The 18454-nt window shown below is 50.0% G+C and overlaps 1 protein-coding gene across 1 annotated transcript in view; it reads right to left on the reverse strand.

Moving 5' to 3' along the window:
* The window catches only part of LTBP3 (latent transforming growth factor beta binding protein 3), a 31332-nt gene extending 22028 nt beyond the window's left edge, over positions 1–9304 (reverse strand). Inside the window, exons 1-4 of the mRNA XM_081340197.1 lie at positions 8961–9304; positions 2213–2503; positions 822–1039; positions 10–115 (exon numbers count right to left, since the gene is read on the reverse strand). Of these exons, the coding sequence (XP_081196323.1) occupies positions 10–115; positions 822–1039; positions 2213–2503; positions 8961–9237 (892 nt within the window). The 5' untranslated portion in view covers positions 9238–9304. The remainder of the gene's footprint in view (positions 1–9; positions 116–821; positions 1040–2212; positions 2504–8960) is intronic.
* Between the last annotated feature and the right edge of the window lie 9150 nt (positions 9305–18454).

An 18454-nucleotide genomic window follows, 5' to 3' on the forward strand; every position in this document is an offset into this window, starting at 1 on the left:
GAGGCTTACATTGCAGATGGGGGCATTTGTGGCACTTGGCCTGGCCCCAAGAGGTGCCGATGCTGCCACAGCAATCTTCCTGCTTCGTGAGACCCGGAAGCGGATTGCTCCCACACTGAAGTCCACGCCGGAAGGGAAGAAGGAAAGAAGGAAAAAAGAAAAAAAAGAGCAAATGACTTAATTCGTTCCTGAAAGAAACCGACCCCAAGCCTCCCCACCCCACCCCAGTCCTGTCCCAACCTCATTCTCCCCAGTGGCAGAAAGAGAACCACCACTTGTACTTTTAAGCGTCTAGTCCTCAGTGAGGACAACTCATTTGCCCTTGGCACCAACAGGCCACAGTAGGCTAAAACAGGGTTGGGAAGTTTGTCAGATTAGGTCTCAGGCTGTTTTCTTCCTAGTTTTACCTCATTCCCGCCATCCCTTAAGCTACTATACGGTTTAGTTCCCGAAGGGCCTGCTCATAGATCTGAGGGACGCACACAACCTTTGAGACCAGTGTGTTGCTTTCTACACGTGGAATTTGATGATGAGTGGGAATAAAAATAAATCTAACCCTGCGATCCAGCCAGAATGGGGTTGTCGTCGTGGTTTCAAACTTGACAAACTTTTAAGATGGGTGGACTTCAACTCCCAGAATTCCCCAGCCAGCGTAGCTAAGGTTCACTCATCTTTAAAAAAAGGTTGCCAAGCTTGAAACGCACCAAACTAGAGGGCGATTTGGCCTCGAAGGTTGACTGGATCAGATACACTGCTCTTGAACATGGAAGCTTGATTTCCTACAGAGTTGAAATAGCTGGCCGAGATCCTGTTCCACTCACTGACTGCTTGGGCAGCGTCTCTTGAAAACAGCGCCCGAGGGGTTTCTGGGTGGGGGGACGGGTGTAGGCTGGTTTCGGAGCCGGGTGCTGGATGAGGTGGTGGTGGGCGCCCCCCGGCCCACCCCCCTCCGAGCTCAGGCTGTCGATCCGGTGGACTTTCACGGAGGCGTTCGGCGGATGATGAACTCGGACGTTGACCAGCGGCTGGTGCATCTGAACTGGGAGCCCAAAAATAAACTGGGATGAGTTGGAATAGCGGGTTGTTATTTATTTATTTTATTTTATTTATTTAGATTTATATACCGCCCTTTCCCGAAGGACTCAGGGCGGTTTACAGGGTATTTAAAAGAAAATCAATACAAAAGTTAAAACAAAATTAAAAAAGATTAAATGAAACCCTGAGAAAAAAATAAAAACCCAGTTAAAATTAAAAATTAAGAAATTCTCAGCCTTTTGCAGGAGCAGTGAAACAACTGATTTACGTTATCAATTTAAAATTAAAATTAAAAAGTGCTGAATTCTTGACCAATGCCTTTTTGTTGTCATTGTTGCTGTTGTTCATCCGCTAGCTAGCAGATGAATGACAGGCTGGGAATCTGAGCAAGCAGGGCACGAAGAGACGGGGTCCACTTTAAACCCTGGAGTAGGAGACAGAAAAACCCTCTGCACGTGCTCGAAGATTCCCTGCCCAGAATTGTCCCCAGATTTCAAATTCAGCTCAGAAAGGAGTTAATGTATTTATTTAGCGTAGCATAAATACATAAATAATGTGTTTATTTAGCAAACAGTACATGGATAACAGTACTGAAAATATGTGAAAGATATTCGTAATACTGTGGTACACGTATAATGTAAATTTGGGGTTCTTGTTATTCTCTGAGCTTGGCTGTTTTCTTGCAGACGTTTCATTATCCAAGCATAACCCCACTCCCTTCTAGCACTGATGATGTTACCTAGTCGGGTCATGAAACGTCTGCAAGAAAACAGCCAAGCTCAGAGAGCACCAAGGACCCCACAGTCCTCCTCCTCCTCTTCCTCCTCCTCCTCCTCCAATTCTCCTCCCCCCTCCCTTCTAGCACTGATGATGTTACCTAGTTTGGCTCATGAAACGTCTGCAAGAAAACCACCAGGCTCAGAGAGCACTGAGGATGGACACATCTTGTCCATTTTGCAAGGTTTGAGGGATTCAAGAAAGTTGCTTTTCAAAATACGTTGGTTCCTGACGATGGAACAAGCATTCTACATATTCCTAGTGAACCCATTTGCTCAATTAAACCAGCATGGGTTAATTGGAGAAAAAAAAATCTGCTTTTCCTCAGAGGGGCTTCATCGCTCCGCCGTTAACTCCCGCAGCAGCCCCCAAGCCCAGCCCCCACTTTCTCGCCCCTTACCTTCGGAGGTGTGATGGCCCAGGGGCACCATAAAGGTGGAGTGGCTCACGGTGCCTTTCGAACCCAGGCCCGAGGGGCTGTCACTGTGATGATCCGAGATGACTTGGACAGCGTAAATGGCGTGCTTGCTGGAGCCCGTCTCCACGGGGGCCCCATCGCTAGGGCCCCGCGCCTGCTGCCCCTGGCGGTTCACGGGCACCTGGCAGAAGCGGCCGGTGAATTCTGGCGGGCACAGACAGTGGTTGCCAGATGTGCATTGCCCGCCATTCATGCATGGCAAAGGACAGACCACTGCAGCAAGGGGGGGGGGGGAAACAGAGAGAAAGAGACACCCCTGTTAATTTCTCCCCTTTTGGGCCTCGTCGAGCATCAGCCCCATTTAGTGACCACTCACATTTACGACGGTGCAGAAAGGAACTTTGGGTCTCCTACGCATCAGCTCAAACCTGACACCGCTATAACTAAACGGCTCACGCATAGTCCTTGTTTAGCAACTGTCCCATTTAGTGACCATTCACATTTGCGACGGTGGAGAAAAGAACTTTGCAACCATTGCTTGCCTTGATGGCCTTTGCAGGTCTGACCAGCAAAAGAAAGCTGAAGTCAGACCATAAGTACACTTGTGGTTTCACTTAGTGACTGCTTCACTTAACAACTGTGGTGGCTAAACAAGGACGACCTGTAGTTTATTTGCCCCCGGCTGCATTTCTTTGTCTTCGAGCCATCCAGTCATGAAATGGGGTCCTTAGCTCCCCAAATAATTAAAAATAACGAGGCTTCAGAATCACCTTCTTATAAGGGAAGATGGGCGGCATGACCAATTTGTAAGAACGTATTAAAATTTATTTAAAATAAATACAAATGCTTTTGACACCATCAGACAAGAACATCTGCCTCTCCTGGGAAGGACCTGATAGGTGGACAGAAATGCCACCTATCAGTAATAAAGTACATTTTAAACATTTCGAAAACTGAATACAACAGAATTGGAAGGGACCTTGGAGGTCATCTAGTCCAACCCCCTGCTCAGGCAGGAAAGCCCACGCCATTCCAGACAAAGGGCTGTCCAGTCTCTTCTTAAAAGTCTCCACTGATGGAGCACCCACAACTTCTGGAGGCAGGTCGTTCCGCTGGCTAATTGTTCCCACCGCCAGGCAATTTCTCCTTAATTCTAAGTTGCTTCTCTCCTTGATTAGTTTCCATCAATCGCTTGAAAATCTCTTGCCTGAGATTCTCTTGAGCAGGGGGCTGGACTAGAAGACCTCCAAGGTCCCTTCCAGCTCTTATTCTATTTCAAAAATTGGAGACTGGAAACATCTATAGGGCTGCCGTAAAAAAATGAAAATAAAATGAACATAATAAGAAAACACATCAGCCCGGAAAGACCGAAACGGGTGATTGCAGAGGGGGTTCAAACGGTTTGTTTGTGTGTGCGCGTTTAAGCGTAAATCAAGGCATGAATCAGAAGTTGGACACACAACCCCAGCCTCTCTCCAAAACAGAGGCGCCACTGCAGGTGTCAACTTGTGTCTTCTGGAAAAGATTTGCGCTCTGCCAGGCCGGAAGTCGAGCGAGAGCGTGGGCTGCCTCAAAAGTTTCCACTGCTTTGCCTGAAATAGCCGACACAACACACACTTTGCAGAAGAAGAGAAAGAAGCAGCAGCTTCAAACCATGGTTAGGCTGTTTTCATCCCCTCGAGTCAGGGTTTGGCCGCCAGCCGTGGCCTGGCCATGTCCCAGCAGACCTCCGGGACGCGTTTTTCCGGAAGCGGTTGGCCCTGGCCTCTTTCCTAGACTTGGGAGCCAATGTTGGCTTAGCGTCGCCCAGCTGGTCCAGATGCCGGCAGGAGGACTAGAACTCGCAACCTCGCGCTTTCTAACTTTCTGAGCCTTTAAACCGTGAGCCCTGCTTTGATGACTGCAGCCAAACTCCTTTTCCTACAGGCAGTCCTCACTTCAACGGCCACCTTTGAGCCCAAAATTTACATTGCTGAGTGAGTTAAGGACGTTTTGCCCCGTTTTAAGACCTGTTTGGTCACAGGTGTGAATCACTGCAGTTGTTATGTTAGCCATCCGACTACCCCATTGACTTTGCCTGTCAGAAAGTCGCAACAGGGGGATCACGTGACCCCGGGAACTGAGATTGTCAAGCGTCTGAATTTGGATCACGTGACCGCAGGGATGCAGCAACGGTCGCTAAGTGTGAAAAATGATCCTAAGTCATTTTTCCCAGTGATGTAACTTCAGATGGTGACAAGGTAAATTTTTGCAAGTCGAGGACTTAACTGTAGTTTTGTAAGTCGAGGACTTAACTGTAGTTTTGTAAGTCGAGGACTTAACTGTAGTTTTGTAAGTCGAGGACTTAACTGTAGTTTTGTAAGTCAAGGACTTAACTGTAGTTTGTCCAACACACCATTTTTCTTCAAATACAATTAAGGACTACTTTTATGCTTTTATTTAAAAACAAAGGCACTATAATTGGACTCCTCACCTTTAGTTTTGAAAGCCATTTGTAATTAACTCTATTAGGTATTCATTTGGAAATAGAATACTTTACATTTCATTTTATACTTCTATGCTGTATTATCCTATTATTTTAAATCACGTTTCCCAAACTTGGTGACTTTAACTTGTGTAGACTTCAACTCCCAGCCTGCTTTGTGGGGAATTCTGGGAGGGGAAGTGCCCCCATTTTTAAAGGGCTCCAAATTTTTTTTTAAAAAAACACGCTGTCCTGAATAATCATTTAATCAGAGTACTCTACAATAAGCCAAGATTGTCCACTGGATGTCAGGCGGGAAAATATCTTTCCTAACAGGCATTATTTCAAGTGGAGATTTACGAAAGACGAATCGGGGAATTTTTGTGCAAATCCACGTTCTGCATTTGCACAACGTATCTGCACCATAAACTAACCAAACAAGCTGGATTCACACAGCAGATGAAATCCCCAAGAAACTCACCACAGTTTAACCCTAACCAAGCAGAGGGATTGCTGGATCTTCCACTGTTGAGCATGTCAGAACAGCCTGGCGTGCAAATGGATTAAAAAAAAAACAACTGGCCACTTCTAGTTTGAAAACTGAACTTGGCTTTGTGACCGAAACGAAGCCCCTTCTGAATTCCGCTGGCTCTTGCACTAACTGGCTGGGTGGGAGGCTGTGTGTGTGTGTGTGTGTGTGTGTGTGCAAGTGTTGGCCTCTGATGTGTGTGAGTTTGCTCGGCCAGCGCTTCTGAGCAGCTTGGACACGTGAGGGGCCCCAGAGATGGGGCTGTTGATGTGAAGTCAAGTTTTCCATCAGGGAAAGAGGAGAATAGATAGGGAAGAGAGAGAGAAAGAGAGAGAGAGAGAGAGAGAGAGTGGAGGGGAGACAAGAGGGAGAGAGGGAGAGGGAGAGGGGGGAGAGGGAGAGGGAGAGGGAGAGGGAGAGGGAGAGGGAGAGGGAGAGGGAGAGAAAGAAAGAAAGAAAGAAAGAAAGGAAGGAAGGAAGGAAGGAAGGAAGGAAGGAAGGAAGGAAGGAAGGAAGGAGAGACATTAAAGAGAGAGAGGAGAGAGAAAGAGGAGAGAGAGAAAGAGGGGAGAGAGAGAGTGGGGGGAGACAAGAGGGAGAGAGGGAGAGGGAGAGGGAGAGGGAGAGGAAGAAAGAAAGAAAGAAAGAAAGAAAGAAAGAAAGAAAGAAAGAAAGGAAGGAAGGAAGGAAGGAAGGAAGGAAGGAAGGAAGGAAGGAAGGAAGGAAGGAAGGAGAGACATTAAAGAGAGAGAGGAGAGAGAAAGAGGAGAGAGAGAAAGAGGGGAGAGAGAGAGTGGGGGGAGACAAGAGGGAGAGAGGGAGAGGGAGAGAGTGGAGGGGAGGGGAGACAAGAGGGAGAGGAAGAAAGAAAGAAAGAAAGAAAGAAAGAAAGAAAGAAAGAAAGAAAGAAAGAAAGAAAGAAAGAAAGAAAGAAAGAAAGAAAGGAAGGAAGGAAGGAAGGAAGGAAGGAAGGAAGGGGAGACATTAAAGAGAGAGAGGAGAGAGAAAGAGGGGAGAGAGAGAGGGAGAGAGAAAGAGAGGGAGAAAGACAGAGGAGAGAGAGAGAGAGAGAAAGAGAGAAGGGAGAAAGAGAGAGGAGAAAGAGACAGAAAGAGAGAGGAGAGAAAAAGAGAAAGAGGGGAGAGAGAGAGGGAGAGAGAAAGAGAGGAGGGGAAAAGACAGAGGAGAGAGAGAGAGAGAGAAAGAGAGAAGGGAGAAAGAGAGAGGAGAAAGAGACAGAAAGAGAGAGGAGAGAAAAAGAGAAAGAGAGGAGAGAGAGAGAGAGAGAGAGAGAGAGAACATGGGACCAGGGTGCGCCTGCGCATGAAAATCAAAAACAATGTGCAAAGTGTCCCGGACCGACTCTGTCCTGCCCCCAAATAAAAACAAAGACAAAATTCCACGCCAACCAATCCCCGTGCAAAACCAGGCTTGCATCGGAAAGGACAAGGCGAGCCACAGATTCGGCATGTGCAAATCCGAGGCTGGGTTCCCACATTACGCTGATCCCCAGTTTGTTTAGCCACAAAGAGTGATCAGCTGGATTAGACTCCTTCCCCCCCCCCCAAAAAAAAAACACACACACACAAAGCTGGTCTGCAAACTGCAAAGCTGAGCTCAACGAACAGGATCGGAGAAAACCGAACAGAGTTAAAGAAATGGAAAGGTGCCAGGATGTATGAGGCCAGGAGTTTTTTGGGAGAAAGAGCGCTGTGTTCTCACAACGTGTTAAACCTGGTTACCGAAAGATCTGGGTTTTATGTTCGCAATTAGCAAATGGGAAAGTGTGCACAACTCACAGCTATTGCAGAGAGGCCGAGAACTTCCTACGCTAGCGTTTCTCAACCTTGGCAGTTTGAAGTTGTCTGGACTTCAACACCCAGAATTCCCCAACCAGCTTCAACGGCTTCAAGTTGCCAAGGTCGAGAAACACTAACGCTGGCTGGGGAATTCTGGGTGTTGAAGTCCAGACAACTTCAAGTTGCCAAGGTCGAGAAACACTGGTTTAAGGCTAACTAACAGGCACGCCAGTGACTAACAGGTAACCGGCTTGGGCAGCGGGTTGGATTAGATGATCTCTAATATTTCTTCCAACGCTGACTTTGAAGCATACTAAGCCAGAAGCAAATCAAACCAAGAATTAACCCAGGTTAAAACTCCACCAGTTCAGCGTGCTGGACAAAGTCAGCCGCCTCCGGGCTCTCTTGTTCGCTGTTTTCCCAGGCAATGAATCCCAAACTGCTGCTTTTCCAGTAACACGAGGCAACGTAAACAAACCTAGGTTAATTCCTTCCAGTGAGATTCTTTGTGGCTTGTTTATTCTGTCCCACAATCCAAAGTGCCCTCGATTCCCAAGTTTAGGATAAAGGGGGAAGCGATGCAAAAAAACGGGGCTTGGCACAGGCTGATGGCTCAGGGGCTGTGCAAGATGGGAACTGTTCTCAAAAGAGCTGGGAGGGGGCGGGGGCTGATGGGAACTGGAGTTTTGTCCATCTGGAAGATACTCAGCTAGGGAGGCATCCAGAGGGGATCGGGAAGGGGCAATGGGCAGCGTAGTCCCTGCCATCCAAGGACTTGCCAAGGTGGAAAGCGATGGGCAGGGGAACACCTCCTGTCGACCGGTTGCAAACAGCCACGCTGGGGGCTGATGGGTGGCGTAGTGCGTACCAATCGAGGGACTTGCCAAGGTGGAAAGCGATGGGCACTAGACCACGTCCCATCAACAAAGGGGTTGCAGGGAACCCAGTTGGAGAGACTGATGGGTAGTTTAGTCCATGCCCTCTCAAGGAACGTGGCAAAGGCAGTACAACACGTCCCATCCACAAGAGGACTGCAGAGAGCCAAACTTGGGGCTGATGGGTGGTGTCGTCCGTGCCATTTAAGAGACTTCCCAAGTGGAAACCATTGGACAACCAAACACGTCCCATTAAACAAGGGGTTGCAGGGAGCAAGGCTGGCGGGGCCGATGGGTACTACAGTCCATGCCATCTCAGGACTGGGCAATAGAACACAAAAGGCTTCCAGGGAGCCGGGCGGAGAGGCTGATGGGTGGTGTAGTCCGTGCCACCTCAGAGACTCCCCAAGTGGAAAGCACCGGGCAGTGGAACGTGTCCCATCAAAAAGGGAGTTAGTTGCAGGGAGCCGGGCTGGGGGGGAGGGAGGGGGGCGGCTGATGGGTGATGTAGTCCGTGCCATCTAAGGGACTCCCCAAGCGGAAAGCACCGTGTCCCATCAAAAAGGGAGTTAGTTGCAGGGAGCCGGGCTGGGGGGGAGGGAGGGGGGCGGCTGATGGGTGATGTAGTCCGTGCCATCTAAGGGACTCCCCAAGCGGAAAGCACCGTGTCCCATCAAAAAGGGAGTTAGTTGCAGGGAGCCGGGCTGGGGGGGAGGGAGGGGGGCGGCTGATGGGTGATGTAGTCCGTGCCATCTACGGGACTCCCCAAGCGGAAAGCACCGTGTCCCATCAAAAAGGGAGTTAGTTGCAGGGAGCCGGGCTGGGGGGGAGGGAGGGGGGCGGCTGATGGGTGATGTAGTCCGTGCCATCTAAGGGACTCCCCAAGCACCGGGCAGCGGAACACGTCCCCCATCAACAAGGGAGTGAGTTGCAGGGAGCCGGGCCGATGGGCTTTGTAGTCCTGAACTCCCGCCAACTCCTCCCGCCCACGGCCAGCGGGGACCCGGGGCTGGTTGTGGGGGTGTGGGGTGGGCTGGAAGACCCCCCGGGCGGGCAGACTCACCCACGCGGAAGCCGGAGCCGGTCAGCGTGTCCATGGCGTGGCCGTTCTCGCCGATGAGGGTCATGTTGCTGCCCGGCTTGCAGCTGTCCCGGCAGCGGCCCTTCTGGCAGGTCCGCTCGCAGATGAGCGGGGCGAAGACCACCTTGAAGCGCTCCCGCGCCAGCGCCGCCCGCTCCGAGGGGCCCGGCCCGCCCCGGCCCGCCCAGCCCCGCAGCGCCCGCGGCCCCACGGCCAGCAGCAGCAGCAGCAGCAGCCCCGCCGCGCCCGCCGGGGGCATCTTGGCATCCCGCGCCGCCCCGGCCGGAGGAAGGAGGAGGAGGCGGCAGTGGCGCCCGCTTCTCGCTCTCCGGCCCGCCTGGCGCAGCCAATCTCCGGCCGGGGGCAGGAATCTGGGAGCGCCGCCAGCAGGCGCCGGAGAGGCCGGGCCGGGCCGGCAGGGGGCGCGGGGAAGGAGGGCTGCGGCGGAGGGGCGGAGGGGGGGCGGCGGGACCGAGCCGTCGACGACCACCCCCGCCGCGGGGAGCCGTTCCCCCGCCCTTCCAGTTGCACGGGTGGGTGGGTGGGCAGCCACCACCCCCGCCCCGGGAAGCCGCCCCCCCTCAATTGCACGGGTGGGCGGCCAACCCCCTCCGTCCCGGGAAGCCCCCCCTTCAATTATACGGGTGGGTAGCCACCCGCCCCGCCCCGGGAAGCCGCCCCCCCCTCAATTGCACGGGTGGGCGGCCAAACCCCCCCCGTCCCGGGAAGCCCCCCCTTCAATTATACGGGTGGGTAGCCACCCGCCCCCGGGAAGCCCCCCCCTCAATTGCACGGGTGGGTAGCCACCCGCCCCGCCCCGGGAAGCCGCCCCCCCCTCAATTGCACGGGTGGGCGGCGACCCCCCCCTCGCCCCGGGAAGCCACCCCCACTTCAGTTGCCCCGGGAAGCCGCCGCCCCTCAATTGCACGGGTGGGTGGCTAACCCCCTCCGTCCCGGGAAGCCCCCCCCCTTCAATTACACGGGTGGGCGGCGACCCCCCCTCACCCCGGGAAGCCACCCCCACTTCAGTTGCACGGGTGGGCAGCGGCCCCCCGCGCCCCGGGAAGACCCCCTCCCACTTCAATTGCACGGGTGGGTAGCCACCCTCCCCGCCCCGGGAAGCCCCCCCTCCTTCAATTACACGGGTGGGCGGCGACCCCCCCCCTCACGCCGGAAGCCGCCCCCCTTCAATTGCACCCGCCTGCCTTGGATCCCCCCCTTCCTCCAGCGGGGGTCCGCTTGGGAGGGAGGGGTCGCCCGCGATAGGGAGGAGGAGGAGGGGGTCCCTTCCGGACCCGAAACTTCAGACTTTCTCCCCCAAGTTCGCTCCTGGGGCAAAAGCGCTGCCCATCGTTCCCGGGGGGGGGGGAGTGGGGGGCAAAGCAAGGATAACGGGGGCCGACGGGGCAGGAGTGGAATAGCTGCTCTCATCATCCGTGTTCCTCCGCTGGGTTGGTGGGCGCCACGGGAGCTCAACTTTTTCCAAATTTTTCCAGAGTTCTGGGAAGTTTCAAATGTCTTCCAGCGGTTTAAAATAAAAGTCTGTGCTGTGTTTCTTTCAGAAGTGGGTTTGATTTTAAGGCACACGTGGCTTTGTTCTCTTTCTTTCTCTTTCTCATCGCTCTGTTCATTTCTCGCTTTCTCCATTTATCCCTCTTTCTCTCACCTCTCCCTCTAATCTTCTCCCTCCCTCTTTACATCTAACATATATCTACCTATCCCTCTCTCTCTCTCTCTCTCTCTCTCTTTATCTATCTACCTATCTCTCTATCTCTACCCATCCATCATCTCTATATCTTTAGCTATTATCTCTCTCTCCCTATATCTCTCTCTATCCATCATCCATCTTTCTCTATCTTTACTTATTATCTCTCTTTATCTATCTACCTATCTCTCTATCTCTACCCATCCATCATCTCTCTATATCTTTAGCTATTATCTCTCTCTCCCTATCTCTCTCTATCCATCATCCATCTTTCTCTATCTTTACTTATTATCTCTCTCTTTATCTATCTATTTCTCTATCTCTACCCATCCATCATCTCTCTATATCTTTAGCTATTATCTCTCCCTCCCTATATCTCTCTCTATCCATCATCCATCTTTCTCTATCTTTACTTGTTATCTCTCTCTTTATCTATCTACCCATCTCTCTATCTCTACCCATCCATCATCTCTCTATATCTTTAGCTATTATCTCTCTCTCCCTATATCTCTCTCTATCCATCATCCATCTTTCTCTATCTTTACTTATTATCTATCTACCTATCCCTCTCTCTCTGTCTCTATCTATCTATCTATCTATCTATCTATCTATCTATCTATCTATCTATCTATCTATCTCTATCCATCATCCATCTTTCTCTATCTTTACTTATCTCTCTCTCTCTATCTACCTATCTCTCTATCTCTACCCATCCATCATCTCTCTATATCTTTAGCTATTATCTCTCTCTCCCTATATCTCTCTCTATCCATCATCCATCTTTCTCTATCTTTACTTGTTATCTCTCTCTTTATCTATCTACCCATCTCTCTATCTCTACCCATCCATCATCTCTCTATATCTTTAGCTATTATCTCTCCCTATATCTATCTCTACCCATCTATCATCTATCTCTCTATTATCTCTCTCTCTCTCCACCCATCATCTTATCTCTCTACCTATCATCTCTCGACCTCTCTCTCTTCATCTCTCTCCATCTCTCACACACATCTACCTATCTTAATACATTTATATACTTGCCCAGAGTCACAGGACAGTGAATCTAATGTCACATTCCTTTACTCTGAATTAAACAGAGCTCTTTTTAAGAGGAACTCTTTGACCCCAGATCCAGGTAATCAAGATATGCAAATGTCACCAGAGCAAGCAAAGGCTGCACTGTGTTCTTTTTCGGACCAAAAAAGCCGCGTCAGAGCCGGTCAAGTTTGCAGACGGCTGGGAAACAGAAGAAGAGAGCTCACAGGGATGAACTGTCCTTTGTAAAGAACAACATCCAAATTCCTCCCACGCCTTTTGTTTGAGGCCTTTGCAATTTCCACGCAGCAGCTTCCTCCCAGTTTGGTGCCCTCCAGAAAAGGTAGCAGGGCCCTAACAGCACCAAAGCAGGATTAAAAGTAGTGACACCTCCCCCCCCGCTCCACAATTTCCGTCGCTAAGCGAAACAGTCGTTAAGTGAGTGTTGCCTCATTTTACCCACAGGAATGGATGAATCACTACAGTTCTTAAGTTAGCAACACGCCGGTTAAGTCAGTCTGGCTTCCCCATTGACTGCTTGGCAGAAGGTCACCAAAGGGGACGTGATCCCGGGACACTGCAGCCCTGAATACAGGCCAGTGCTAATTTGGATCACGTGACCCTGGAGAGGCTACAATGGCCGGGTGGAAAACAGTCCCCCCGTCGCTTTTTTCACTGCCGTAACTTTGAACGGTCTCCAAACGTGGCAAGTTTTAAGACTTGCCTTCACTGGCTAGGTTCACACAACGCTCTAGTCTGGATGACAATTTGCTTAAACCGGACCGGGATTACTTAAAAGCGGATAATTGTTTCTATGGGAGCAGCCCATTCTGGGAAGGCACGAACTAAATTCTGTTTTGTTTTGTTTTTTATTTTAATCCCATTTATATCCCGCCCTTCTCCGAAGACTCAGGGCGGCTTACAATCTAAGCACAAATCAAATGTGCTTAGCAATAGCCTTCATTCTATGTATATGCCTGCTTATTAGGGCTTGCACGCCCCCCCCCCCAGCAGCATTATTACAAAGTCAGCTTATTGCCCCCAACAATCTGGCTCCTCATTTTACCTACCTGGGAAGGATGGAAGGCTGAGTCAACCTTGAGCCTGGTGGGACTCGAACCTGCACTAATTGCAGGCAGCTGGTGTTCCTTAAGGAGGCATTAGCCCACTGCTCCACCAAGGCTCTATCTTGGGATTGAGGTCTAGCAGCATGGAGCCTCCCACACTTGGAATGCTCCATCCCAGATTTGATCACCAGGATACAAAAAAAGATGATCAGGGGACTGGAGGCTAAAACATATAAGGAACGGTTGCAGGGATGGGGTAGGTCTAATTTAATGAACTTAAGGACTTAAGGGTGACATGATAGCAGCCTTCCAAATCTCTCAGGGGCTGCCCCAAAGAAGAGGGAGTCAAGCTATTCTCCAAAGCCCCTGAAGGCAGGACAAGAAGCAACGGATGGAAACTAACCAAGGAGAGAAGCAACCTGGAACTAAGGAGGATATTTCTTGGCAGTGAGAACAATTAACCAGTGGAACTCCTTGCCTCCAGAAGCTGTGAATGCTCCAACACTGGAAGTTTTTAAGGAGAGACTGGACAGCCATTTGTCTGAAATGCGTACAGGATCTCTTAGACTAGAAGACCTCCAAGGTCCCTTCCAACTCTTGTTATTAGGTTATTCTGTTAAAAGAGAGTTTAAAATACAGTTAAGATACCGGCCTGGAATATAAGGACCTGCAATTAGATAAAGCTCTCTATAAACAAAAAGTAGTTGTGGCTACATGGCTACCTTTTATCCGTGATTTTGCCAGAAAAAATAAATAAACTCATGCACTAAGTTTATTTGCACTTTCCCCTCCTGCCTTGTAGCAGGAGGGGAAAGGAAAAAAAAACAAGCCTTAGGTTTTATTTTAGGAAGTTGCAACATTCTTATTATAGAAAAACCCGTAAGGTTTTCTTTGGGAAGTTGCAAAATTCTTATTATCTTTGCACCGCTTTCCTCCAAAATTTTATTGTGTAACAGCTTTTATGTTTAGGCCTGCCTGCATCCAAAGGAAGGTTGACTTGGAAAAATATCCGTAATACGTGGGGAAATTGAGGCTCCTGAATTGTTTGCGCCAATCTAGGATCGGAAGTGGGGGGGCGGGCAGACTACCCCTCCTCCTAAGTACTCACAAGCCTTCTGGTGTTGTAGCTGTGGTTGTCAACACTTTTAACTTCCTTCTCCTCTTTGTGATCTGAAGGAACCTCAATTTGTTTCTTCAGCATCTTTCAAGGCACCTTGAATTGTCAGGCATCAAATTCTTCCTCTGTTATTTAAGTTATTAGCGCTTTGGAGGAGGATCCAACTGGTCCTTTAAACAGGGTGGATCAGAAGCTCTCTCACAGCAATGCTTAGCTTTTTTTCCAACACCACAATTGAAAGACTTCAGTTTTTCTTTGTTTGCCTTTTCTGATCGACCAGCTTTCGCAGCCATATGTCACAACGGCAAAGCCACAACTCCCAGGGTACCAATTAGACTGGACTACAGTGCAAGATCCTGATGGTGTAGCTGTGCGATTGTGTGTGTAATCCAGCTATTATGGTACTTAGATAAATGTTTCTCCATATTGTCACCTTTAAGACGGGTGGGCAACAATTCCCAGAATCCCCCAGCCATCATGCTTTAAGATGGGTGGACTTCAAACTCCCAAAATCCCCCAGTCGGCATGCTTTAAGAGAGGTGGACATCAAGTCACCAAGAGTAGATAGCTCTGGGCTATCCAGGAACTTTAAAAATAATAAGATCTGTCGGGCTGCCAAGTTTAATTTGGAACAGGTCCTGGTTGGAATGAACCGTTCCAGAGAACAATGGAAGAAATCTACTTTTGTTTGGGAAGATTTACTTCCAGGAGTGACTGCCACGCCCCTGGTGTGGCTGGTGGAGAAGCAAAAAGGAAAGCTCCAGTCTTGCTTTGAATTTCCACACTTGAAATGGCAGATTTGGCGTTTTCTTAGTGCCCACCTGGCCAGGGGAAAAACAAAAAAACCTAGTCAAGGTTTAGAATGGAATGGAATAGAATTAGAATTAGAATTAGAATTAGAATTAGAATTAGAATTAGAATTAGAATAGAATAGAATAGAATGGAATGGAATGGAATATAGAATGGAGTGGAATATGGAATATGGAATATGGAATATGGAATATGGAATAGAATAGAATAGAATAGAATAGAATAGAATAGAATAGAATAGAATAGAATAGAATAGAATAGAATAGAATAAATAGAATAGAATATACAATGGAATGGAATATAGAATAGAATAGAATATAGAATGGAATGGAAAATAGAATGGAATGGAAAATAGAATAGAATAGAATAGAATAGAATAGAATAGAATAGAATAGAATAGAATAGAATAGAATAGAATAGAATAGAAACCACAGAGTTGGAAGGGACCTCGGAGGTCTTCTAGTCCAACCCCTGCTCAAGCAGGAGACCCTATACCATTTCAGAAAAATGGTTGTCCAATCTCTTCTTAAAAGCCTCCAGTGATGGAGCACCCACAACTTCTGGTGGCAAGCTGTTCCATGGATTAATTGTCCTCACTGTCAGGAAATTCCTCCTTAGTTCCAGGTTGCTTCTCTCCTTGGTTAGTTTCCATCTGTTGCTTCTTGTCCTGCCTTCGGGCGCTTTGGAGAATAGCTTGACTCCCTCTTCTTTGGGGCAGCCCCTGAGAGATTGGAAGACTGCTATCATGTCCCCCCCCCCCGGTCCTTCTCTTCATTAAACTAGTTTGTGAAGTGAATCCACCTTCCCCATCAACTTTGCTTCTCAGAAGGTCCCCAATGGGGGACCTTCACATGACCCTAGGACACTGCGGCCCATCATGAAATGTGAGTCAGTTGCCACGCGTGTGAATTTCGATCGCAGAACCGTGCAGACGCTGCGGCGGTTATCAGTGTGAGCCAGTTGCCAAGAATCTGATTTTTGGTCACGTGACCACGGGGATGCTGCCAAGGTCGTGTGAAAAAACGACGGTCTGTCGCTTTTCCCAGCGCCACTTGTGACTTCAAGCAGTCGCTAGAAGAACGGTTTCAATTCGAGGATCGCCTGTAGCTGATCGGCAAACCCCTGCAGAACAGCCCAGGGAAAACCAACGGAAGCCCCACCATTTCCAACCGAGAAGTGTGGCTTGGGAATTCTGGGAGTTGCACTCCACGGGACCTGAAGTGGACTGCGTTCTGGAGCTGGCGCCTCAATTCCCGCCCCCCCCCCCCGCAGTCGGGAAGTGGCCAAGGAGTTCGGCCTGAAAGGGTTAACTACAGCCAGGCCTGATAACTCTGTGTGTGTGTGTGTGTGTGTGTGTGTGTGTGTGTGTGTGTGTGTGTGTGTGTTTGTATGACAGCCACGGGGAGGAGTCTGTCTGGCATCTGCAAGGAAGCCCCTGCAGCTTTGGGGGGTGGGTGGGGGTGGGTGTGGGTGGAGGGGGTCAGGAGGTCAGGAAAGGCGCGTGCCTCCCTGGCTCCCCCGGGGGAGGGGGCAGAGGAAGGGGCAGGCTGCAAAATGTTAATGCGCCAGGAGGCCTTCCTTGCCCTGCCCTCCCCCCCACACCCCCAGGGAGCAGGGGGCAAGAAGTGCAGAAGGGCTGGCGAAGGGGAAGCGTCTCCCCCCCCCCTTTTGCAGAGACCAACTGCGCAGGGCTCAGACAATGAGCCCAGATGAAATCCCTGAACAAAGAGGAAGGGGTGTGTGTGTGTGTGTGTGCAGGGAAGGGGGGGGCTGGAGGGTCTCTGGTGACCGTCCTGGCCAAACTGCCGTGGCCAAGCGAAGGGCAGGCTTCAAAAGCTGTGTTGAAAACTGTGAATATCTGATGAAAAAGGAGTTCCTCAGATGTGTGATCCTTGCCAGCGAGGCAAGAATCCTTTCTTTCCTTTTTTCCTTTCCTTTCCTTGTTCTCCTTTCTTCCTCCCTCCCTCCCTCCCTCCCTTTCCTCCCTTCTTTCTTTCTTTCTTTCTTTCTTTCTTTCTTTCTTTTCTTTCTTTCTTTCCCCTTTCCCTTCCCTTCCTTTCTTTTCCTTTCCTCTCCCTTCCTTCCATCCCTTCCTCTTTTCCTGTCCCTCCCTTCTCTTCTTCTCCCACACACCCACCCTCCCTTCCGTCCATCCTTCCTTCCTTCCCCTTTTCCTGTCCCTCCTTCATCTTCTCTCCGTCTTTATATATTTGGCGCTTGGGGATCCGACTTGAAGATAGCCAGGCTCAAATCTTGGGAGCACATTCCCACCATCCCAACCATCCCTAAGAGAGGCCCTCCGCCCCCTGAGCATGTACAGATGGCCTGTCTGTGAGGGCTGTGTAGGGCAGGGCCGAGCTAGCACAGCCTTGTCCAGCCGTAGAGAAAAAAGGGCCTCCGTCCTGGCAAAGTAATCCCATGGCTTTTCTGCTCTGGAAAGGAAAAGGTAAAGGTTCCCCCGCACATGCGTGCTAGTCGTTTCCAACTCTAGGGGCCGGTGCTCATCTCCGTTTCAAAGCCAAAGAGCCAGCGCTTGTCCGAGGACGTCTCCGTGGTCACGTGGCCGGCATGACTAGACGCCAAAGGCGCACGGAACGCTGTTACCTTCCCACCGGGGTGGTCCCTATTTTTCTACTTGCATTTTTACGTGCTTTCGAACTGCTAGGTTGGCAGAAGCTGGGACGCGTAACAGGCGCTCGCTCTGCTACGCGGCACTCGGGATTCGACCCGCCAAACTGCAGAAAGGTTGGTTGGAAAGAATGAAAAAAGAAGAGAGGGAAGGAAGGAGAAAGGGAAGGAACGAACGAATGAAGATAGGAAGGACGGAGAAAGAGGGAGAAAGAAAAGGATGGAAGGAAAGAAACTGCCCAGAGTAACCACAATTGTCTTGGCAATTCCTGACTGGCCCAGCAATGTATTAGCCACGATTTGCTGCATAAGCCACAATGGCCTTAGTTTGCTCATTGCCCAAACCCACAAACCAAAGTAACCTTGACTATGGCTGCATCACCTGTTTAGTTGAGGCACAACATATCACAATGCAATTTAGTAAAGGAGTTACATTAAAGCACGCTGGCTGGGGGATTCTGGGAGTTGAAGTTCAACCATCTTAGGAGTTGAACAATGCTCTCTACCAATGGCATAAATGGTATTGTCTGCGCACAGATCCTGCCCCGCTTAATGGCATTTTTACTACCTATAATAATATAGCAGCAGAAAGAGAGGGAAGCTAAGTTCAACCAGTTGTAAAACCTTCAACTTTTCCCCCCTGCTCTTCTACACGGAGCAGCATTAAAACCGGGAACTTCAGGAGCTGGCTTGGCGCCATCACCCAACTTCACAACTGACTGATCTGACGCCTAAGCCGGGCTGACTCATCGCCCAGGAGCCCAGACTGACTCAACGGGTTGCATTCACACAACCAAACCCAGAAGGAGCCAAGATTAAGCTGGCAAGCTGTGCACTGGCACCTGTTTTGTCTTCCACCGGTGGAATTAACCAAGTCTGATGGTTTTAGCTTCTTGCATCCCTCTGCACAAGGGGGCTGAAAGGGTTAATCCCCCCAGCTCTGGTTTCCCCCTCCCCCCCTCCCCCCCTTCCCCTGGTCCACTGAGGCTCTCAGCCTCCCCAGAGTATCAACTTCAATCCTGCTCCCCACCCCCTTTTGTGATGGCGTGTGCCATCTTGTGCCCCCAATCTGCATAATGGCAGGGTCCACGTGCCAGGGCGAGCCTCCATCTGC

The sequence above is a fragment of the Vipera berus genome, assembly GCF_964194415.1.
Source record: "Vipera berus genome assembly, chromosome: 16".
Lineage (NCBI taxonomy): Eukaryota > Metazoa > Chordata > Lepidosauria > Squamata > Viperidae > Vipera > Vipera berus.